Raw genomic sequence first — 24,906 nt, forward strand, 5'->3', positions numbered from 1 at the left:
TTGAGACAGTGTTTTTCTTTTTTGGTTTTCCGAGACAGAGTTTCTCCATAGTTTTGGAGCCTGTCCTGGAACTAGCTCTTGTAGACCAGCCTGGCCTCATACTCAGAGATCTGCCTATCTCTGCCTCTCAAGTGCTGGGATTAAAGGCATGCGCTATCACTACCCAGCTGAGGCAGTGTTTTTCTGTGTAACTTTGTTTGGCTGTCCTGTAACTTGCTCTGTAGACCTCGGACTCAGAGATCCACTGGCCTCTGCTTCCTAAGTGCCTAGGATCAAAGCACACATTACTAGTGCTCAGCCCATAAATAATTTTTTAAAAACAAAGTTTTGGATCTAGAATTGGAATAGCCTTCACAATATTTAGTTTGACTTAGGTTCACATATGTTTTGTATATGAGAAAACAACTTTTAAGAAATGCTTAATTTGTGATTCCAGGGTAATGTTCTACAATTTAGAGACCTTGTAGTAAATTCAGTAGGGAAAAGGTCTTTAAAAGGTTAAATTGCACTGTGTATCAAAATAGGGATGTGCACGGTGTGGAGTGGTGCAAGCTCTGCGGTGCCAGTATCACTTGGAACTGTAGTTGGAAAAAATGCTCTTAGGGCCTGGCCCTTACCTGCACTAATTGTGTGTTCTCATTTAGAGCCACAACCTCAGCCCTCCAGTACTTTAAATGTAGAAGAAAAAAGACTGTCTTTTACCTATCATTTAAAAACAGAACTTTGATATTGCAAATAGTTTAGATTTTTATTTCTTTTGCAGTGCTGAGGATAATACACAGGGCTCTACCACTGAGCTATTATATCCTAGCTTGATTTTTATATACTTGAAGTTCAACAATTACATTAAATATGCAACTTATTTGGTTAATTTGGAATTAAGATGGTTAGTGTTGGGGCTGGAGAGATGGCTCAGCAGTTAAGAGCACTGAGTGTTCTTACAGAGTTCAATTCCCAGCACCCAAATGGCAGCTGATAACTATAATTCCCATTCCAAGGGATCTGACACCTTAACACAGGACACATATATAGGTAAAATACCAATGTGCATAAAATAAAAATAAAAAATTTAAAAAAATTTGAGCTGAGATTTCAATTTATTGGTAAAGTGCTTGCCTATAACGCATGAGATTGTAGGTTAACTCCCCAGTACTATACCAATAAAGATTGTGAATGAGGAAAATGAATTAATATGAAAGAAACTAGGATATAGTTAAAGATTTGAAAGACTTTGGGGGGGGGAGGGGCTCAAGACAAGGTTTCTATGTGTAGCCCTGGCTGTTCTGAAACTTGCTCTGTAGACCAGTCTGGCCTCAAACTCAGAAAGAGAGCCTCCTTAGTGCTGGGATTAAAGGCACCCACCACCTCCGCCTGGCAAGTTAATAATATTTTTTTTTCCAAAATAGATTTATAGTATTTTAATCTACAGTGGCTATACATACCATTTACCTTTGGAAAAATAGTTGCTATATCCATGTTCTGGTTATTTAACTTTTTAAAACAATTTTTAAAAGATTAATGATGAACTAGGTATGATAGTCTTTTCTGTTCCCCAAATTTGGGAGGGTAATTATTTATTTGAAATTTAGATTTTTCCAAGATGGAAGTATATTGTAATAAGAAGTTAGAGAAATGGGGAAGGAATAATATAGAAAAGCAAGTAGAAATTCAGGAGAAATGTACAACTCATAACTGATTTGTTTCTGAAATAGCTCTGATTGGCCTGGAACTTGCTATGTAAACTAGGCTATGTTTGAATTCACAGATTGACCTTCCTTTGTTTCTGGATTGCTAGGATTAAAATTGTGCACCATCATTCCTGGCCTTAAAGTTTTTTTTGTGTGCATTTAGAGTCCATTGGTTACTATATTCTGTCCTTAACATAGACACATCTGATTCTCCTTAATCTTTTTATGTCATTTATATATCTGTTTTTGTAGTCAAGTTTTAAATATTAGACCTTGACCTCTTAAGGTATACTAACCATGCATGGTATCTTAGACTTACCTTAGTCAAAACTGATTTTTACTGATTGGTTCTGATATGGACCCAGTCAAAAAAATTTTGGATTATCAGACTCAGAAGTCTAGATAGTACTTCTCAACCTTCCTGATGTGATCCTGTAATATAGTTCCTTAATGTTGTGGTGACCCCCAACCATAAAATTATTTTATTGCTACTTCATAACTGTAATTTTTCTACTGTTGTGCATTGTAACATAAATATCTGATATGCAGGATATCTGATGCAACCCACAGATGGAGAACCACTGGTCTAGGTGTTAACTTTGATCTCATACCAGATAATCCCTCCCTTTTCCCACAAATCCTGATTGACTTCTGTTAAAGCTCAAGTTCATGCTGTAATCTAGGATTCTTATAATTAGTGTTTTTTTGTTTTTTTTTTTTTTTTTGGTTTTTCGAGACAGGATTTCTCTGTGGTTTTGGAGCCTGTCCTGGAACTAGCTCTTGTAGACCAGGCTGGTCTCGAACTCACAGAGATCCACCTGCCTCTGCCTCCCAAGTGCTGGGATTAAAGGCGTGCGCCACCACCGCCCGGCTATAATTAGTGTTTTTACATAGGTGTTCTATCTATCTATCTATCTATCTATCTATCTATCTATCTATCTATCTATCTATCTATCTATCTATACACATACATACATACATACATACACATAAAACATAAAATCAAAGTTATCTATGTTTCAATCAGATCATGCCGTTTTCTGGTCCAAAAATCTTCACTAACTCCCTATTAATATTACCAATAACTTAAATGACTAACTAGCAATAAGTCCTGGTTATAAAACTCTGTATGAATTAACCTTTGTTTAGCTCTCTAACCACATTATTTTAGTTAAAAAATTTTTTTTAATACTGCCCCAAACTCCTCCTAGGTCCTCCCACCTCCTTACTCTCTCAGTTAAAACAAAACAAAATACAGACAATAATGAAGCAAAAATATTATTTATTTATTATCCATACAATGTTTTGCCAGAAGAGGGCACTAGATCTCATTCTAGATGGTTGTTGCTAGCTACCCTGTGGTTGCTGGGAATTGAACTCAGGACTTCTGGAAGAACAGCCAGTTCTCTTAATCTCTGAGCCATCTCTCCAGCCCAGGGGAGTTTATAGTATGTTAGTGCAGGGCGAGTGTTGGAGGAGGGCACAAAGAGGATGACTTTGGGGTCAGTTTTCTGTTTATGCCTTGATGTGCATTCTGGGGACCTGAATCAGTGTTCGCAGGCTTGTGTAGCAGCACTTCAGTCACTGAGCCAAGGCTCCAACCAGCCCACGTGGTGTCTTTCACTGCCTTGTTTCGTCTTGCTTAAGGGTGTTCCTGCTTTTTTCTGGAAAGGTTATGTTTTCAGATATTAAAGTCAGTCAGATCTTGCTCAGTTGGACCTGTTTATATTCTCTGTTGAAATGTTGGATGGGTTTTGTTTCCTTGGCTTTGACTACAATTGAAGAGCCTGAACAGCTCTATTACTTAAGGGGCTACCATGTACTATCAGTTCAGTATTTGATAAAGGACAACTCTTGTGTTAAAATCCTCTGTTTATGAATTTTCCGTTAACATACTGGACAATACTAAATACAGACTTACTAGAAATCAGCCATTTGCTTGTTGAGCAGGTCTTTTCCTGATTTGTAGACTAAGAATAATAGAATCTATCATGGGCTTTTGGGGTGCTACATGAAAAGGCATGGATATGTAATAATGTTTTGGCAAGTGCTAAACAATAAGTATTTAAAAATTGTATTGTTTCGGGCTGTCAGTAAAGTATGGCATAAACATGAAGACCTGAGTTCAGATTCCCAGTATCCATGTAAAATCTGAGTAGTGGTGTGCTTCTGTAACTAGCCCTGGGGTACAGAGACAGTTGGCCAGCCCATATAGATAGCCAAATCTCTGAGCTCTGGATTTAGTGAGAAATAAGATGAAGGGCGAGCGAAGAAGACTGCCTGGCGTCTTCATGAGTGTGTGCACGTACCCCAAGCGTAGACACGCTTAGACACACACATGTATATTGTAAAGGTTTGACAAGCTTTTGAGAATAAGTCTAATTTTCTTGGATTTATAAATTAATATTAACACATTTTATAGTTTAGTTATATTTATCTCCCCACTCCCCCCTTTTTTTTGATACAGGATTTCTCTAACAGACCTGGCTATCTTGAAACTTGCTTTGTAGATCAGGCTGGCCTTGAACTCACAGAGATCTTACTGCCTCTTTTTTTTTTTTTTTTTTTTTGGTTTTTCGAGACAGGGTTTCTCTGTGGTTTTGGAGCCTGTCCTGGAACTAGCTCTTGTAGACCAGGCTGGTCTCGAACTCACAGAGATAGGCCTGCCTCTGCCTCCCGAGTGCTGGGATTAAAGGCGTGCGCCACCACCGCCCGGCTCTGCCTCTGCCTCTTGAGTGCTGGGATTAATACTTGAGTGCCCAGTTTAATACTTGTGTATTGATTGTCTAATGAATCATTTCTTATCTAAAAAATTAAATGCTGTTATATAGTATAAAATCCTTAAAGTTTTTTAAAAAGGTTATTTTGTGTGTTTGGATGTTTTTATTTTTTATTTTTTAATTTATTTAACTATGTGTTGCTGTGAAGGTATCAGATCCTTGGAGCTGGAGTTACATATAGTTGTGAGCTGCATGTGGGTGCTGGAATTGAACTCGGGTCCTCTGGAAGAACAAGCAGTGCTCTTAACCACTGAGCCATCTTTCCAGCCCCACGTTTGGATGTTTTGTCTGCATGCCTGTCTGTCTGCCTCTAGCAGCCAGAAAGGGCATTGGATCTTTTGGGACTGGACTTGTGAGCCACTCTCCGGATGCTGAGACTCAAAATCTGTGGTAGAGCCAGTCCTCTAAACTATGTATCAGTCTCCCTAGCCTCTTAGATTTACTTTTTGAAAGAGGTCTCTTGTATTTCAGGATGACCTTGAACTTGCTATGCAGCCGAGTAGGACTTCTGATCCTTCCGTCTCTTCCTTCCTTATGTTGAGATAACAAATTACATTTGATGTGGCGCTAGAGATTGAACTCCAGGGCTTGTGTTGGAGGCAAACATTGAGCCGATTGTCCTCCGCCTCCAACCTTTCACGTTACAGCTGATTTTGTGGGTTTGTTTTTTTGTTTGTTTGTTTGATTTTTTCTTTGAGGCAAGGTCTTTCTTTAGAGCCAGCCTCACTGTCCTGAACCAGGACAGACCAGGATGGCCTGAAGCTCACAGACATCCTCCTGCTCTGCCTCCAGCGCCCCAGCGTGCTGGGATTTAACCTTTGAATGTTTTCTGAACAGTGAGTCAGCTGTCACCACACAAGATGTCTCTTGGGAATTAGTAATAATATCTACAAACTAATCTGGATACCATTTACTAATCCGTGAGGTTTCATCCCCAGGGAGGGAATCGCTCTGTTTTGTTTTTCCTGCATTAGGATTTTCAAGATAATCCTTTGACTCAACTCATTTTAGAATTAGGTAGGTGCAAAGATTATACTCCAATGGGCTGCATTATAGCAGCATTTTTTAATAATAAAAGTAATATGAACTAATTTTGGTGTAACATTCAGGGAAAAAAATCTTTGTCAACAAATTGTTCATTGTAGCTGTATGTATGATGTATTGAAGTGATTTTTAACGGAGAATAGTGTAATTGATAAAATTATGTGTTATTTTTGTAGGATATAGTATTCTCTCAAAACATAAAAACTGAGACAGTTTTCATGTTCACCCGACCTGGTTTTGATCTTGATGTACAGGCAGTGATGATCTTGAATTTCTGATGCTCTTGTCTCCCAATTCCTGAGTACAGTATTACAAGTGTGTGCCACCATGCCTGTTTTCTTTTTTTTTTCTCGGAAAAAAAATTATAGAAGCTTTATTGAGATAATTTGTTTCATACAGTTCACCCATTTAAGTCTATAAATTTCGTAGTTTTTACATTTCCAAAACGTTAGATTTTAGATTATTACTGTTTCAAAAGATATAACAGGTACCTTCTGTTTCTCCATCCAGTCTTTGCTGTGGCTGACACAACTCTTAAACTACTTTCCTGAGTAAATGAAACAATTTAATGAGGTCTTTAGTCACTATTAATTTTTAATTTAATATAGTGTTTCAAGATTAATACTTAAGTATGTGATAATGCTTCCCTTATTTACTGCCAGCTAATATTTCATTTTCTGATTTTACCATGTTATATTTATGACTTGATAGACATCTGTGGTTTCCCACTGCTGGGTATTATAAATAATGTTGATAATAAGCACTAATAGGCAATTATTCTTTTGATGATGCTGGGATGTAGCCCAGGGCTTTGCATATCCTAGGCAAGCTTTCTACTAAACTATGTACAGTCATTCATTGTGTATGGACATATGTTTTTACCTCACTAGAAACAAATTCTTGGTTCAAATGACGGCTTAAATGTTTAATCATCTGAGAAATTGTCGGACTTCTTGCAGAACTTTAAAGTACAAATATTTCAAATTCTTCATTTTAGTTTTTGCCTTTTCTTTTGAGACAGGTTATGTACGTCATGAAGGTATGTTTATACCACATAGCCGAGGTATAAACAGAGGCAAAGTTCTTCTTTCCCTCTGCCCAGCCCCAAATAATCACACAAAAACTTATTAACTACAAAATCCTGTAGCTCAGGCTTATTACTTAACCAGCTCTTACAGCTTAAACTTAGAACCCATTTCCCACATGGCTTGTGGCTTTACCTGTTTTCCAACATGTCTTATTCCTCTGTCAGCTTGCTTGCATCTCTTTCTAAATCCTCCCTTCTTCCTCTTTGTTTTTAGTTTGGCTTTCCTGCCTAGCCTTATTCTGCCTTGTTATAGGCCAAATCAGCTTTATCATCAACCAATAATACATATTCACAGTGTACAGAAGGATTATCCCACAGCACTGAGGATAACTTTAAACAGATTCTCCTGCTCTACCTTTAGAGTGCTGGATTAATAGGCCTTTGTTACTGTACCTTAGATGGATTTTGTGGTGCTGGGAGTGAACCTAGGATTTCCTACATTCTAGAGAAGCTCTGTACCAACAGAGCTACATCCCAGCTATAAATTGTTTTTATTTATATTTCTATGATTGACTAGTGATGCTGTGACTTTTATGTGTGAATTAAAAAAGATCTTAGGCTGGGAGGTGGTGGCACATACCTTTAATCCTAGCAATTGAAGTCTGACAGTTCGAGGCCAGCCTGGTCTACAGAGTTCCAGGACAGCCAGAGCTACACAGAGAAGCCCTATCCCAAAGAATGAAAACAAAGCAAAAGATCTTGGGCCAGGCATGATGGGACACATCTTTTTTTTTTTTTTTTTAATTTTTAAAAAAAAATAACATTTTGTTGTGAACATCAAACACTGCACCAAAATATGAGCCATTCATCTGAAGACATCTTTACCGTGACTGAGGCACTGGTGTTTACAATTATACAACCTAAACTGCTTAGTGACAATGCTGTCTGATTATCAAATGTCATTAGCTGAACACAGTTATGAAAAGAGCAATCTTTCCTCTGCCTTCAAATCAAAATGAAAAGTTTTCACCTGGAAAGAGCACTTACTTCACCCGGTTTTAAATAAGTCCCAGCGTGCTCTCAGGCTCAGGAACGAGGTGTCCCAGAGCTATACAATAATGCTGGAAGTTCCCTGCAACAGTCAATTGCAAAAAGAGAAGGTGTTCCCGTCGTCCTAACTCTTCCTCTCTCTCAGATGCCGTGCTTCAGCAGGATTGCAGAAGGGCAAAGGGGCTGCACTCAACTTGGTCCTTGTCTGTTCTGTGGTTTTTAGCAGCTTTAGTTTTGGGTCATCACAGTAGTACGATTTTTTTTCCCAACTGAAACTATGCAGATGGTTAGACCACAGGAAGTGCAGTCCTGATCACAGGGCTGTGTGCATCCTACACAGCCTGATGGAGAGCAGCCATCAGTTCTACAACAGTGCTTCAACACTCGACATCAAAGCCAACACTGAAGTTAGAGTGAGCTGGAGGACAGAGGGCAACACTGACAGAGCGACTCTGAGGCCAATCTGCCAACAGTGCCTTAAGGTGTTTTTCTTTTTTTTCTTTTTCTTTTTTTTGGTTTTTTGAAACAGGGTTTCTCTGCAGCTTTGGAGCCTGTCCTGGAACTAGCTCTTGTAGACCAGGCTGGCCTCGAATTCATAGAGATCCACCTGCCTTTGCCTCCCGAGTGCTGGGATTAAAGGCGCACACCACCAGTGCTCGGCGATGGGACACATCTTTAATCCAGTACTTGGGAAGCAGAGACAGGCAGATCTCTGATTTCTAGGCCAGCCTGGTATACATAGAGAGTGCCAGGCCAGCCAGTCTCAGAAATTTTTTTGTGGGGCAGGTAGTGTTGGAGACATGCATCAGTGGTTAAGAGAACATAACTTCTTATAGATGACCCAAGTTCCCATTACCTATGGTGTATGGCTCAAAACTGCATTCAACTCCTACTCCAAAAAATCTGACATCCTCTTCTGACCTCTGGGTATTGTACTCATGTGCATACTTCACCCTCCCCATATACATGGAATTAATAAAACAAAAATCTCAAAACCTTTGTATGGTTATTGTATGCTACTTATTTAGGTTTGTAAAGGTCTCGGTTTGGAGGGTTCAAAGGATGGATAGAAGTTTTAGAAACCTGCAAAATGTAAATTTAAACACTATCAAGTAGAATGAAAAGTTGTAAATTTTTTTTTTAATTTATTTATTTATTATGTATACAATGTTCTGTCTGTGTGTATGCCGGCAGGCCAGAAGAGGGCACTAGACCTCATTACAGATGGTTGTGAGCCACCATGTGGTTGCTGGGAACTCAGGACCTTTGGAAGAGCAGGAAATGCTCTTAACCTCTGAGCCATCTCTCCAGCCCAAAAGTTGTAAATTTTTAACTATTTCTATGTAAGTGACATGCTTTTATTGAGACCAAATATAACTTGATTACATTTTGTAATCAGGCAGAATTCTATTAAGGTGAGAATAGTGCAGTTCAACGTCCTAGGCAGCAGAGAAAGGCTGTCCTTAACTTGGTATAGCATTAGCATGCACAAATTTAGTTTCTACAGTTTAAATAACTCACATACCCAACAACATGTAAAATTTCATTTCTGCTCTAGTAACTAAGATTGCTTGGTTTTGCAGTCTATAAATTGAGATGTAAAAGATTTATTTATTATGTACACAGTGTTCTGTCTGCAGACCAGAAGAGGGTACCAGATCTCATTATAGATGGTTGTGAGCCATCATGTAGTTGCTGGGAATTGAACTCAGAACCTTTGGAAGAGCAGCCAGTGCTGTTAACCTCTGAACCACCTCTCCAGTCCTGAGATATGAATTACTGATCATTACCAGGTCACTTTGAAAGTTTCTTGATGTGCTAGCACACAACTTTAATTCTAGAAGGATCTTTGAGTTCCAGGACACAGAGAAATCTTGTTTAGAGAAAAACAACAATGGTGGGTCATCCTGTATTTATCAGATCATGAGTAGTTTACAAGTTATTTGCTTTTGTTTCCTGATAATAAACACCTACATGACATTTTAATAAAAGAGAGCTAGCAAAAAAGAAAATGCACCAAAGAAACAGTAATAATGCTAGAAGTTAGTTGAATGTGCTAACCTTGAATAGATCTATCTGTACATTGGAGTGGTACTAGATGGCCAGCCTGAAGTTGTTAGTGAAGCAATGGAAACAAATGTCAGCAGAAGAGGGAAACGTGAGTAATGAAAGGATAAACATGTCACAGAAGTAAAGCCAGCAAAAAGCTATTAAAAGCATTCCCTGGGCCTGCTGAGGTGGCTCAGAGGTTAAAAGCACTGGCTGCTCTTCCAGGGGTCTTGAGTTCTATTCCCAGCAACCACATGGTGGCTCACAACCATCTATAATGAGATCTGGTGCCCTCTTCTGGCCTGCAGGCAGACATGCAGGAGGAACACTGCACATGTGCAGGGTGGTGCACAACTTTAATCTTAGTACTCTAGAGTACTATGAGTTCAAGGCCAGCCTGGCCTGAATAGTGTTCCAAGGCATCCAAGGTTATACAGTGAGACCCTGTTTCATTATAATATAATGTAATATATAAATGTAATATAACAATATATAATACAGTTTCCTAAGGATAATGTGAGAAGCTGATTCAAACTTAAAGAGTATGACATTTGTCAAGGTAGAACAATGTGCTTGTTGAACACAAGTTATCAGAACAGAAGTACTGAAGCTGCACCTTTTCTGTTTAGTTTTTCTTTTGTGGTGTTGAGATTAAACTCAAAGCCAGGCTGTGGTGTTACATGCCTTTAATCCCAGTGCATCTAACTGTATATGGGTTCTGGGGATTCAAACTCAGACCCACTGAACCATCTTCCTAGTTTCTATTTTAGCCTTTTTTGTTTTTGTTTTTTTTCTCCTTTTCTCTACACTTGAATCTCCCTAATTTCTGAGAGACATCTCTGAGCACTGACTCACGTTCACAGGTAAAATTATGAGGCTAAATATCTTTCAGCCTATCTTGAAATTAAACTTGAATCTTTGAACTTTGCTTTGAAGGACTGAACTCATTCAGTTGTTGTGACATATTGTGTTATGTAGAAGCTGATTGATCATAATTACTGAAGTTAAAAACTAACCCCATGGGATGGCTAAGTATATAAAGTGTTTGACTCACAAGCATGGAGACTGGAGTTTGACCTCAGAAAAATAGTGAGCAGTTGGTGGGCTGCTTACAGTTCCAGTGCTGGGGAGGCAGAGACAAGAGGATCCTCAATGCCCTTGGTTTGGCCAGGCTGTCCTCCTTGCTAGTTTTTCAGGCCAATAAGAGTAACTGTCTCAAAGGAAGCCCATGATTTTCTGGTTATGACACCCAGGGTTGTCCTCCGGCTCTAATTTGCAATTACCTGCGCACGATACACTCACACATATACTTTACACAGCCACACGTACAAAAATATAAGTTAAAGACCTCCTGTGAGTTCAGGATAATGGCATTGTATGTAGTTCTTTCCCTAGGGGTTTCATAGGTGTGTGAGAAAAATTATTCACAGCTGATGGATGAGGCAGTTAATATGCATTTAATATATGAATACATATTTTATGTACATAATTACATGTGTTCATTTTATATTTCTGAATAACTTGTTTTGTTTTTTAATAAACTTGGTGCTTTAAGCCAGCACACTTATTTTCTTAGTTCCCATGGCCGAGCTGACTGTCTGACTGGTGGTCTGTCTGGTGTTCTGTTCAGCTCATTCCACTTGGTTCTTTAGCCTTTGTTTTTTGTCTGCTGGTCTGGTTTTTCTAGACAGGGTTTCTCTGTGTAACCATGAGTGTACTAGAGCTTACTCTGTAGACCAAACTGGCCTTAAAATCAGAAAGATTCATCCACCTGCCCCTTCCTCATGAGTGCTAGAATTAAAGGGTGTGCTTTGTAAGCCATGTTTAAGTGTACAACTCAGTGGTATTAAATATATTTCTTTTTTTGTGCAACCTTAAAAATAGAATTATGGATCTAGGAAATAGTGAATTTTATTAAAGTATTTCTAGGCTAGAGGTATTGCTTGGTGGTAGAGAGCTTCCAACCAATCATCAGTACTACAAAGGAAAAATAGGGTTTGGCATTAAATATGACTATTTGTATTAATTCCTCTACCAGTACTAATGAGATCACTAGGATTTAAAGCTAGTTTGTATGATGTGGAAGTGGTGGTGTACCCGCATAATCCCAGCACTGGCAGGCAGAGGCAGGCAGATCTTGAGTTTATTCAGTATGTGAATTCCAGGAGAGCTAGGCTACACAGAGAAACTCTGTCTTGAAAAACAAAACAAAATACAAAAAACTAGTTTGCATATATAAAGTGTTTGTTGAATCATGTCACCGAGTAGCCTAATACATATTTAATTGAGGTTCCTTTGTACTTAATCTTCCTTTTTGTTACAGTGCTTTTTTAGGACCAAAGGACATATTTCCTTACTCCGAAAATAAGGAAAAGTATGGCAAACCAAATAAACGAAAAGGTTTTAATGAAGGATTATGGGAGATAGATAACAATCCAAAAGTGAAATTTTCAAGTCAACAGGTGAGTGATCCTATTAAATTTTATTTATTTAGTCTTAGAGGAAAAATGTTGTCATTGTAAAATACATAACTAATTGAAGAGCTTTTACGAATTTCAGATTGTTGTGCTCTTTTTAGGTTGAACCTTGACATTTTGTGTATAAATTGTTACTAATCGAATGGCTACCTAGATCTCAAAAACTTGGAGACACTTGGCTGCTTAGCTCTTCTTGACTGACAGTAAAGTTTACCTAAACTTTTACTGAGTTTAAAGCCATAATTTTTAAGGTCTTGTTAGATTCAGGGCTTTAAAATGTTATTTGTTTGTTATTGTATGTTTGATATGTGTGGGGCCATATGCTGTTGTGCATGTGTGGAGGTCAATTACATCTTTGTAAAGTACCATACACTTTTACATGGTTCTGTGGATGGAACTCAGGTTAGCAGGCTTGAATCAATGAGCATCGCAATCCCTTACCTGCTGAGCCATCTCACTGACTTAATTGTTTAGTAAACTTAAAGTATATGCTCTTTACTTTTCTTATAGGTTTATAGAATGATATTAGAATGGACCTAATGAATTAAATATGTAACAGAAGCACTTATCGCCCCAATGGAAATTCTATCTGTTAGTTCTAAACAGTCTCCTGCCCAGAGCTTTTGATTTATATGTGACATTACATTTTTATAGAGTGGTTTGTTTTATACCTGGTTTATTTCATTTTCCTTTTTTTGAGGTTTCTCTGTATAACCTTGCCTGTCCTGAAACTTCTTTGTAGATTAGGGTAACTTCAAACTCAAGAGATTTCACCCACCTTTTCATTCCAAATACTGGTATTTAAAGGCATTCACCATTACTTGTTCCGTTTTTATTCTGTAACAGAAATATTATGTTTCTCTTACATTTTTTTCCTGTCGTGGTACAGATACAGGTTTTGTGTTTGTGTATGTTTATATGGGTGTACGCATAATGTGTGCATGTGCTACAGTGTGTGCATAGTGGTTTGAGTACAACTTTGTGGATTTGGTCCTCTTTCCGCTCTTACCGTGGTTGGTGTTGGGCTTGCTGAGCAAGTGCCGTTACCTACTATACCATCTTGTGGCTCCAGTGCTACTTGAATAATGTTTTTCTAAGATTTATTTATTTATTATGTATACAACATTCTGCCCTGATGTATGCCCGCACACCAGAGGAGGGCGCCAGATCTCAGTACAGATGGTTGTGAGCCACCATGTGGTTGCTGGGAATTGAACTCAGGACCTCTGGAAGAGCAGCCAGTGCTCTTAACCTCTGAGCCATCTCTCCAGCCCCAATAATGTTTTTCTATATTGCCAACTGCACTGTTGAATATTCGAAAGCTCTGGAACTAAGATAAGTGAGCTATTGTAGCTGGGCAACGGTGGCACATGTTTTTAATGCCAGCACTTGAGAGACAGGCAGGTGGATCTCTGAGTTCAAGGCCAACCTGGTCTACAGGGTGAGTTTCAGGACATCCAGGGTTACACAGAAAACTTTTCTTATGAAGGAAAAACAAAAACCACTGTTTATACTAGGGCCAAAGGAGATGTTTATGAAACAATTCGCTTTCTCATTCATCAATAAGATACTTGGTGGCAAAAACTGGAAAAAGTACGAATCACCCTAAACTGACCCTTTATTCAACTCTTAAAACTGATGATGAGTCTGGTGTGGTGGAGGAAGCAGAGGCAGGTAGATTTATGAATTTGAGGTCAGTCTGGTCTATAGATAGAGTGATTTCCAGGACAGCCAAGGCCATACAGAAAAGCCCTGTGGATGGGGTGGGGGACAAAAAAAAAAATCAGAAATCTGGTGTTTATTTCCTATGTGCCATACAGTTTCTTTGCCGTTGACAAATTTTTAGATATTCTGTAGAATTTTTTTTTTGTTGTTTTGTTTTGTTTTTTTTGTTTTTGTTTTTTGAGACAGGGTTTCTCTGTGGCTTTGGAGCCTGTCCTGGAACTAGCTCTTGTAGACCAGGCTGGTCTCGAACTCACAGAGATCCGCCTGCCTCTGCCTAGTGCTGGGATTAAAGGCGTGCGCCACCACCGCCCAGCTTCTGTAGAATTTTGATACCTTTCCATGATAAGCCAATCCTTCCTTAGATGGTCTTAAGTCCCTTACCATCTACTTAGTATGTGTTATGGTACCCAGCATCATATACTGTAATTGCTTCTGTGTTTGTAACTGCCATAGTCCTTACTTAGAGTGTGATCAACTTGCTGATTTAATGCACGATGGCCTCAAATGTAGAATTCACCTGCCTCACTCTCCTGAGTATACTATGTCTTGCCAAAACCAATTATTTTAATTTATAGTTTAAAAAATTTTGGACGCAAGGTGTCACTATATGTCCCAGCTTGATTTATCCCTAGCTGTTTAGCTTAGGGTATTTTTTTTTTTTTTTTTTTTTTTTTTTTTTTTTTGGATTTTCGAGACAGGGTTTCTCTGTAGCTTTGGAGCCTGTCCTGGAACTAGTTCCTGTAGACCAGGCGGGCCTCGAACTCCCAGAGATCCGCCTGCCTCTGCCTCCCGAGTGCTGGGATTAAAGGCGTGCGCCACCACCGCCCGGCAGCTTAGGGTATTTTTAAACTTGTAACCATCCCTCTACCTAAAATGCTGGGGTTATAGTAGCACCACTCCCTGCTTTAAAGTTCTACATATTAATGTCATTTGCTACAGAAATTTGGGTAGACCCAAATTTTTGGTTTTTTTTTCATGAATAGAAAAAAATCAAATTAGGTAAACCATTTTTTTTAGAAATTAATAATTTATTCCTCACAGGCACCAACTAAACAATCAAATGCATCATCTGATGTTGAAGTCGAGGAGAAAGAAACTAGTGTTTCAAAGGAAGATACTGATCATGAAGAAAAAGCCAGCAATGAAGTATGTTTTATATCTTTTTCTGGTCTAAGAAGAAATGAAAATGTATTTATGAATAGTAGTTACATTGAGTATACTGCAAGGAGGGATAGGCCTTGGGGTGTCTGGAGTACTGCCTGTGAACTTTATAGTTACGGCAAGAAAGAAATTATAAAGTGAGTGACTGGCAGATTAGGAAGTAATCTTTAAAATATTTGAAAAGTGAATGAAAGCAGCTTGATTTCCTCAAGTATTAAATCTGGTTTTGTAAAATAGCTATGCATCTTTAATATGCCTGTTTTTAAAATTTTTTTAAATTTCCTATATGGATATTTGAGCACTTGATGCATTCCTGTTGCCTGTGGAGGGCATTGGGTACCCTGGAACTGGAGTTAAAAATGGTTGTGAGCCACCATGTTCTGTGAACCAACCATGGGTCTTCTGTAAGACCAGTAATTGTTTTTAACCATTACACTTTCTCTTTAACCTTTGGATGGATGTTTTTATTTGAAATTGGTTTTATATGTGAAACAGGTATAACTTTAAGATAGTTTCGTGCTTATTAGAGATAGTTTTTTTGGGTTTTTTTTGTTTGTTTTTTTAAATAGGGCTGAGTGGTTAAGAGCACTGACTGCTCTTCCAGAGGACCTGGGTTTAATTCTCAGCACCTACATGGCAGCTCACAACTGTAACTCTAGTTCCTGTAGACCCAACACCCTCACATAGACATATATACAGGAAAAACACCAATACACATAAAATGAAAATAAATTTCAAAATAACAACAAACCATGTATTATGGGCTGGAAGTGCTTAAAAAACATTTAAAATGAAAAAAATTTTAAGCAAGCCTTGTTTTATTTCTACCCATGTCATTATCAGAATAGAGATACTCAGCCATTATATGCTGTCTGTTACATTATATAACTGTCTGTTGTATGGTTATTGTTCTGTTGCTATGAAGAGACACCACGACCAAGGCATCTTTTACCAAAAAAGGGGGTGGCATTAATTGGGACTTGCTTACAGTTTCAAAAGCTTAGCCTATCATCATCACAGGGGGCATGGTGCTTAAGAAATAGCTGAGAGTTCTACATCTAGAGCTGCAGGCAGCAGGAGGAGCTTCTGAGACCTCAGAGTCCACCCTCAGTGACACCTTCTCAAGTAGTGCTACATTTGATGAATGAGTATTCAAATATACGAGCCTTTGGAGGCTATTACTATTCAAACCTCTGAAAATAGGTATTCTAGAATTTTTTTCCTGAGGATACTAATTGTTGCTGTTACTATAAAGTAAGACCTCATAATTTCAAAGGTCAGATTAAAAAGAGACTTCATCCAGCACTTTCAGTGAATTATATTTTCATTTTAAGAAAATTTCTTACATAATCTTGTATACCATGTTCAATTTCACCTGTGGTTTTGCTAGTTTTGTTCTGCTTTTGTTTTGTGTTTTAGGATGTGTCTAAAGCAGTTGACATAACCACTCCAAAAGCTGCCAGGCGAGGAAGAAAGAGAAAGGTAATTTCTTTAATACACTGTAGGAATTTTAAAAGAAATTTTACTTAAACTGAGGAAGAATTGAGATAAGGAAAGCTTAACACACTTGACCTATGCCCTTTAATTTTTAAAGGGTAAGTTGGCTACTAGTAAAGCTATTTTTTTTTTCTTTTGGTGATAAAGCTGTGGCACATTAAGGTGAATGACAAAAGGAAATAATGTGAACCAATTTTCTCCTTTCAATTTCTGCCACATTTTCTCTGTAAAATGAAAAGTATATAATCACATTCTTGATTATTTAATACAGTGAAATATTTATAGTGAAATTCTAACTCAGTACTAACATTACTGTTGTCCATTGTGCTATTCACTATTGTGTGCAATGAGAGTGGTAGTGACAGTACAGCCTGAGTACTCCATAGGCTTTTTGTTTTGACGTTTTGTTCACACCTTTCTTTGACCTAGTTATTACATTCTAGACCTTTGAATGGGTCAAGAATTTAATGTCTCATGAAGTAAAAAAACAGTTGAGTGGCTTTTTGTCCTGTGGTGTACATGTGGTAACTAATAACTTTACAGTGTTAAACAATGGGCAACTAAAGGAGCAGATCATCTGAGGGGCCTCTATCTATTCAGGCACATACAGAGGAATTTCAAGACTTTGTGATGATATTTTATTATTGATAGGCTTTAAAGTTGGAGGTAAATGGCTATAAAGCTACATTGTTTTTCTGAACTGAAATTGTGGGGAATCATTTTAAATGTTATGTGACTCCCCCCCCCCCATTTTTTTCTTTTTCTTTTTTGGTTTTTTTCGAGACAGGGTTTCTCCGTAGCTCTGGAACCTGTCCTGGCACTCGATCTGTAGACCAGGCTGGCCTCGAACTCACAGAGATGTGCCTGCCCCTGCCTCCCGAGTGCTGGGATTAAAGGCGTGCGCCACCACCGCCTGGCCCGTTTTTTTCTTTTTAACTTTATTTTTTATGTGCATTGGTGTGAAGGTGTCAGATCCCCTGTAACTGGATCTTCAGACAGTTGTGAGCTGCTATGTGGGTGCTGGGAATTGAACCCGGGTCCTCTGGAAGAGCAGTCAGTGCTCTTAACCACTGAGCCATCTCTCCAGCCCCATGACTCCCTTTTGTAAGGCAGTGTGATGATAGGGAAATTACTGGCACAGTGAATAAATGAGAGTTTTTTTTTTTTTTTCTTTTTAAAATCAAAATAGAAAAATACAGAATGCTTCGTTTTCTTGAGCGCACAGTGAATGGGAGGTGTTTTTTTCTTTTTAAAATCAAAATAGAAAAATACAGAATGCTTTGTTTTCTTGAGCTTTTCTGTATTGCACTATGGAATATAATATAGGCTTTGTTTTCCCATTTGTTTATTTATTTACTTATTTTTGAGGTAGGATCTTTCTGTGTATCCCTGGCTGCCCTGGAACTCACTATGTAGACCAGGTTGGCCTCAAACTCACAGAGAACTGCCTACCTTTGCTTCCTGAGTGCTAAGTTTCAATGCCTGCACCACCATGCTTGGCCCACAGCATTTTACAAACTGAAGATTTGTGGCACTTCTGCTGATCTAGTCTTTTAAACAATGTGTTTAGTTTGTGTCATGTTTTGGTAATTCTATTTATAGATTTTGTTATTTCTGTTACAGTGGTCTAATGATCTTTGATAATTTTTTGAGGTTCCACAAATAGCTTACATAAGACAGCATCCTTAACTGATAAATGTTCTTACTGCTCCCGTATAGGCCATTCTCAGTCTTAGAATAATACTGAGATTAGTCAGTTTAAAGAAGGCCTCTAGGTGTTCAGGTGGAAAAAGTGACAGGCAGGCCTCTTTAACTAAAAGCTATAAATGATTAACCTTAGTAAGCAGAGCATGTTAAATAAAGTAGGCTGAAAACTGAGCTTCTTGGACCTGTCAGCCAAGTTCTGAATGCAAATACAAAGGAAAAGTTCTCATACAAAATTCAAAGTGCTGCTCAAGTGGATCCTGGAATAAGAAAGTTACAACAGATTCCCTGCTGCTAAAGAGAAAGTGTTAATGGCCAGAATAGAAGATCAAACCAGACGGAATGTTGCTATACGCCAAAGCGTAATCCAAGGCAAGGCTGATGGAGGTGAAAAAAGGACAGATCCACAGATGAAGCTATCCTGGGTTGGTTCATGAGGAACATAGCAAGAAACTGCCTCCACAATGCAAAGCTGCAGGAATTAGGTCCTGATGGAGGGGCTCATGATGTTACCTAGATCTAGACAAGATAGTTGAAGAATGTGAACACACTCAATGAAATGCCATCTAGCAATAGTCAATGTCTGTATTCAAAACCTCAGAAGGCAGGCTGATCATTAGGGTCTGGAACTACTAGTGACTTAAATAGGAACTCATTTTGAAAACCCTAGGGAATTTAGGACTTAAACTAAATGAACCCTGCCTCTTTGTTATAAATGAAACAAAAAACTCTGGATGGCAGCTGTTCACAACATGGTTTGCTGAGTGTTTTAATCCCACCAGAGTCCTACTGCTCAGGAGAAAAAGACTCCTTCCTCAAGATGTTCAGAGACAGTGCACCTGGTTGTCCAGGTGCTGTGATGTGATGGAAATGTACAAACTTACAGTGAGAATATTTTCATACCTGTGAATAAATCAACACTGTGGGTGAGCAGTGAGAGTGATTTCTTGATAGAGTCTCCCTGGTGAAGATATTATAAGTGTTGAAAGGATACTAAAGGATTTAGGATATTATATAAATGGCTGATAAAGCAGCAGTAGATTTTGAGGAAAGTTGACTGCAATCTTGAAAGAAGTCTGTTGGTATAGTATTAAAACAATCACTGCATAGTACAAAGAAACATTGTGTGTATGGAATACATCAGTTGATGGGACATTGTGCGTTTTTTTGTATCATTTTATGAAATTGCCACAGGTACCCTATCTTTAGTAACTACCATGCTGATTAAGTTGTAGCCATCAGCACCAAGGTAAGGTTATTTGGCAAAGCAGTATGGCTTACCGAAGGCATTGGTGGTTTGTTAGCAATTTCAGTCTTTTTTTTTTTTTTCTGTGTTGGTCAAACCTGGGGCTGTCAACATGCTATAAGCAGAAACTCTACCACTGAATGAATCCCCAAAACCCTGTCTAGTGAATGTTTTTGTCGTGTGGTGCTGGGACTCAACCAGTGCTTGCACATTCTGGACAAGACGTCCACTGCTGAGTTATATGCCATCATAATTAAGTATCCCTAAGTTGAGGTATGTGCATTGTTCTCTTTAAGACAGTATCTTCACATATCTAATAGACTATAGCATAACGCACATGTAACTTTGATATGTACCAGGTATTTGTTTAAATTGCCTATAATGGTTAAGGTGAGGATTGTAACAGTGGCCAAGTATGAATAGGACATAGAAAGGCCTTTTAAGGAGTTAGCATTAAATTTCAAAGACACAGGCCTTATATCAAGTTACTTATTTATTTTGTTAGTGAGAGAAGGAATTTAGAACACTTTTGGAAGTTTAAGTGATAGCTGAATGAAATAAATGGTAAGTAGAATGGAGCAGAATGTAGGAAGACTCCAGGGTGTTTGCTTTAGTGATCGTATACTAGATATGGACATAGACATGTCGGATTGGGGTCTAAAGAATTCATGGGAATTGCAGTGAAGATACCTGTGATAATAGTACAAAAGAAGGAAAAGATACAAGCACTGGTAGAAAGGTAAGATGTTAGAGGAGATGAAGAGAAACTGTTCACTGGGGTAGATGCAGAAACCAGAATTGGGATGGGATGTAATGGAGATGAGGGGAGGTGCCTCTTCAAAATGGTGACTAGAAGAAACATCAGGAAACACCAGAAGTTGTCTATAAGCAGCAGAGAAGAGAATTTGAACAAGGAAGTTAACAATAGTGCCTAGTACAAAGGATCCAGTGAGATAGTGTTTGGTAATTAGCCTATTCAGGAGCTTTCAGTTTCATATAGGTAAGTGCTGAGGACAGAAATGAGATGGAGTAGATTGGTAGTGTTTAATGGTAATATATTTTTGAAATCTCAAGAAATGACAGAAGTAATGTAATAATGCATCAGGGATTTGCATATATAAAGGGAAATATTTAATATGAAATAACAGTAAAAATCTTACCATTTTTCTTAGCGAAACTATGAAAAATTGGTAGTTAAAGGGTTTGAAAGGATTGATTTAAGAAAAGATGTGTTCATTTTGGCTCAAGGAAATTCTCTCTAGCTCTTTTTTCCCCTTCTCCCCCCATTTAGTTTAAATCAAGAGTTTAGGTCAATATAAACGGCTAAAAGTTTATGTTAGCTATTCAGGGCTTGTAGTAGAAGTTAATAGGATTAACAACAGATTTGAGATGCCAACTTCAAATACAGAAAATGATTTCATGTTTGTACCCCTATCCCATCCTACCTGCTAGGGCTTATCAGCTTAGTAATCTTGGTTTAGGATTTGTGAAACAGGTGTAGCAAGGCAAGGATGCAGTGGTCTTGAAAAGGAGACATGAATGGTGGATCCACGAGGACTGTGGAATTACTTTGGGAAAGAGAAAAGATAGTACAGTTGAAAGAAGTTTCAGCCAGATAAGTAAAGTTATAAATAAAATCTAGTTAGAATGTGAACTTTAAAGATATTCATGCATATATTTTAAATAACTAAATTAGTCCTTTCTGTGGTCAAAATATTTTCTAGAGTAATGGCTTTTACTTGATGATTTTGTACTAATAGTCATAAACATGTATCCATGGTAGGTCTTTGTTTAGTATTAGACTTAATCTTTTTTTACTGTCTAACTATTCAAGAATATGTCACTTACTGTCTATTGGTATCTTCTCAATTGATCCATCGTACCTGTAATTCTTACTTGCTTTCGACTTATTTCCAATTGCAGAAAGGGTAAGTGAATAAGTTCTTTTTGCCCCGAAGAGCTGATCTATCTATTTGAACCTAACTTTGACTTATTAAAAGTCATCAGTAGGAGAGTTTAACCTTTGAGACCTGCATAGCTTTACTCTTACCTGGTTCCTTAACATGTGGTTGCAGGATCGTATTTAGAATAAGGCAGCATGATCTCTTTTTTTTCTTTTTTTGTTTTCTGGTTTTTTTTGTTTGTCTGTTTGGTTTTTTTTGAGACAGGTTTTTTATGTGTGATAGCACTGGCTGTCCTGGAGCTCTTTGTAGCTTTGTAGATCAGGCTGTCCTCATACATAGAGATCTGACTTGATCTTAACCCTAGCTCTTAACGCAGAGTTTTTGTTTTTATTCAGAGAACAATCAAAGGGTAACTTTAGGTCAGTTTTAATCTAGTCTGAGTGTACATTATGCATTGCTCTTAGAGATGGATATTCTTATCATCCCTAGGCATCATTGATTAAAAGGTAGATTGAGCTGGGCCTGTAGGCAGATGCCTGAAATCAAAAGTACTTGGGAGGCTGAAGCAGGAGGATTAGAGCTTTTAAGGCTGGTGTGGGCTGTATTTCTTTGCCACTCCCTTCAAATAGAAGTAAAGGTAATGCTGTTTCTTACTTGGGAGCATAAGTAAATAAATTGTTTTTTTTTTTAATTAATTGAATTGGGTTCTACATGTTTAGATACATTTTTGCTCTTTGGCTAGCAGTTAAGACTAAAGTTGAAGTGGCTTTTGAATGTCCTTACATCCTTCAATTGAATGTGTTAGTTTTGTTCCTCCCTTTGCAATTATAACTGCCATCTGTTTCCTCATGTTTTTATTTCTACCTAATATGTGGTTCTTATCCTTATATAAGTCATTAATAACTGAGTCTCATTGGGACAAATTAACTTTTCAGCCCTGTAGTTTGGAAAGCTTTCTATGGGAAAATAAAAGTAACTTTTATAGGAGAGCCTCAGATGTCCATCTCAGTTGGAAGATGAAGCATATGTATATATTCGTAAAGTTAATGAATTAAAGTAGCAATGATATTTGTTACGGCATAATTGCATTATACTTTGGTTCTCATATTATATTAAAAATGTTAACCTTATTTTTTCAAATGGGAAATATTAAAAAGGTTATTGAAAAAAACTGAGATGATAGTCTTAAACTGATTGTTCAAAAGTAATAAAATTATACAGAAATTATTCTGATATTTATGTTATTATTATAGACTGGCACGGCTTTGCTAAATAAGTTAATTAAATTTTTGTGATTCAGGCCGAAAAACCAGTGGAAACTGAAGAAGCAGGAATGGTGGCTGCAGCAACAGCTTCTGCTAACTTGAAAGCAAGTCCTAAGAGAGGACGGCCTGCAGGTAGATCATTGATGCTTAAATACTTTTTGGCTTGTTGTTGATATTCCAGTCCATTAAAACATTGCTGGCTCAAATGTTTTGGAATAATATAAACAGAGGTTGATGGAAAGAGTCATGTACCACTTTAACCATGGATATAGATGAGGTCTGAGAAATTCATCACTAGAAAGGACTGCGTACTTACACAAGCCGGGCAATCTGTGGTGCCAATAGGACATACAGTCTCATAGCAGTACCATTGTATGTGCTTAACAATATCAAAGGAGATAGAAATGGTTTATTTTGGAGACAGCCATTAAGTTTGAAATAATTGTGACTTGGCTTCTTCTACCAGATGAATCTGGTGAGCTTAAGATAACTACTTTGAATAGTGGACTTATTTTTTCACTTTAAAATTACTACATTCTGGTAGTTCACGAACAATTTGGGAATAATACAGAGTAGTAGAACACTAAAAATCAAACAAAACAGGGCCTTTTTTACTACATCATTATAGGATCCTCACTGAAAGCTGTTAAGGGGAAAAAGCCATATTGGGAAAGAAAGACATTAAAATCTATTTATATGTTTTGTAGTATTACAGTGGATCAGACTAGTGGTAATAAAGTATGGACAATACTCATACAAAGTTCCAAAGATGTATGCAAAGTATACATAAACTATTGTGATAGAAATAGGAATTCTGGTTGAGTGATATTTCTCTGTTTTGTGACACTTGGTAAAACAGCAATGAAAAATGCTCTTTTAAAAAAACATGTATATATCTTTAAATTTATCCTCTTCTCATGTATTATATATTGACTGCAGTTTCCCCTTCCTCCACTCCTTCCAGTTTTTGATTTGTGAAATATAATGAGGACAAATGGAAATTTACTGTTAATAAAATTTTCACTTTCATGATGCATGGCCTGACTAGTTAAGCCCTTAAAGAATACTTTTATATATTGTGCAATATATATATTCAACATAAGCTTTGTATTTAAAATGGAAATTGTATCTTTTTCTCTATATGAAAATTAGCTACTGAAGTCAAGATTCCAAAACCAAGAGGCAGACCTAAAGTGGTAAAACAGCCCTGTCCTTCGGAGAGTGACATGTGAGTTTTTTAATATAAAATTCATTATATTATATTTTTATTTATTATTTATAGTTCAATATAAAATTCATTTGTATTTCGTAAATTAGTAGAAAATAATTTGTTTTTGACAGTTTTATTGTCTTATATGTTTCTATTGCTATTCTGTTTCTGAAAATTGTAGAGACTGAAGAATTTGTATGAACAGGAAAGATTTCTTAATTGAAAATCTGGTTGTTTGAGTAAAGCTTTTTCTTTTTTTTATGATAACATAAACTTTGGTAATATAGACTAAAAGGGCAAATTGGGCAGGGAAGATTGCTGAAGAAATGTTTGGGTAGATTATAGCTAAAGTAGTGTGTCCATAGAGGAGCTTCTGTTCTGTGTAATAAATTCTTTAAAATAGTGTAAAAATCTTACAATAGGAAATATTTAGTTACCAAAGAAAGAAGTGTTTTTTTTTTTTTTGTTTTTGTTTTTTTTTTTCCGGTCTGTCATCTTTTCTCATAAATCCTCTTCACTTTGGCTTTTTTGGAGAAAAAAAAGGAATATAATATTTAGGAAGTGATGACTATATCTAAAGGTTTTGTAGAGAAAACTCAATTAAGGATGGATTAACTAAGCAGGACCATTGTGGCGCATGATTTTAATCCCAGCACTTGGCAGGCAGAGACAAGTGGATCTCTGGTAGTTTAGTTTAAGGCTAGCCAGGGCTACACAGAGAGACTGTTTTCAGAAAGAAAAAAAAATTATTGATTGTATATTTGGTTGTCTATTTGTCATTTGGAGCCAGCATGGGTAACACAGAAAAACTTTTGTCTCTTTAAAAAATGAAACATAGCCTGGCGATGGTGGCGCACGCCTTTAATCCCAGCACTCAGGAGGCAAAGACAGGTGGATCTCTGTGAGTGCGAAACCAGCCTGGTCTACAGAGCTAGTTCCAGGACAGGCTCCAAAGCCACAGAGAAACCCTGTCTCAGAGAAAAAAAGAAACATAGAAATAATAGCAGTTAATGTACTTGAAATTGCAAAGAAAATTGATTTTTAAAGGTTCTTAAATGCTTGTTAAATAGTTTGAGCAA

At 37.4% G+C, this 24,906-nt stretch overlaps 1 protein-coding gene across 4 annotated transcripts in view; it reads left to right on the plus strand.

Moving 5' to 3' along the window:
• Psip1 (PC4 and SRSF1 interacting protein 1) overlaps window positions 1–24,906 on the plus strand; it is a 41,268-nt gene that overhangs the window by 4,664 nt on the left and 11,698 nt on the right. For all 4 annotated transcript variants that reach the window (XM_057784090.1, XM_057784092.1, XM_057784093.1 and 1 more), the window contains exons 4-8: window positions 11,962–12,100; window positions 14,882–14,986; window positions 16,421–16,483; window positions 22,653–22,749; window positions 23,770–23,845. In XM_057784090.1, the coding sequence (XP_057640073.1) occupies window positions 11,962–12,100; window positions 14,882–14,986; window positions 16,421–16,483; window positions 22,653–22,749; window positions 23,770–23,845 (480 nt within the window). The remainder of the gene's footprint in view (window positions 1–11,961; window positions 12,101–14,881; window positions 14,987–16,420; window positions 16,484–22,652; window positions 22,750–23,769; window positions 23,846–24,906) is intronic.

Source organism: Chionomys nivalis, chromosome 11 (genome assembly GCF_950005125.1).
Source record: "Chionomys nivalis chromosome 11, mChiNiv1.1, whole genome shotgun sequence".
Classification (NCBI taxonomy): domain Eukaryota; kingdom Metazoa; phylum Chordata; class Mammalia; order Rodentia; family Cricetidae; genus Chionomys; species Chionomys nivalis.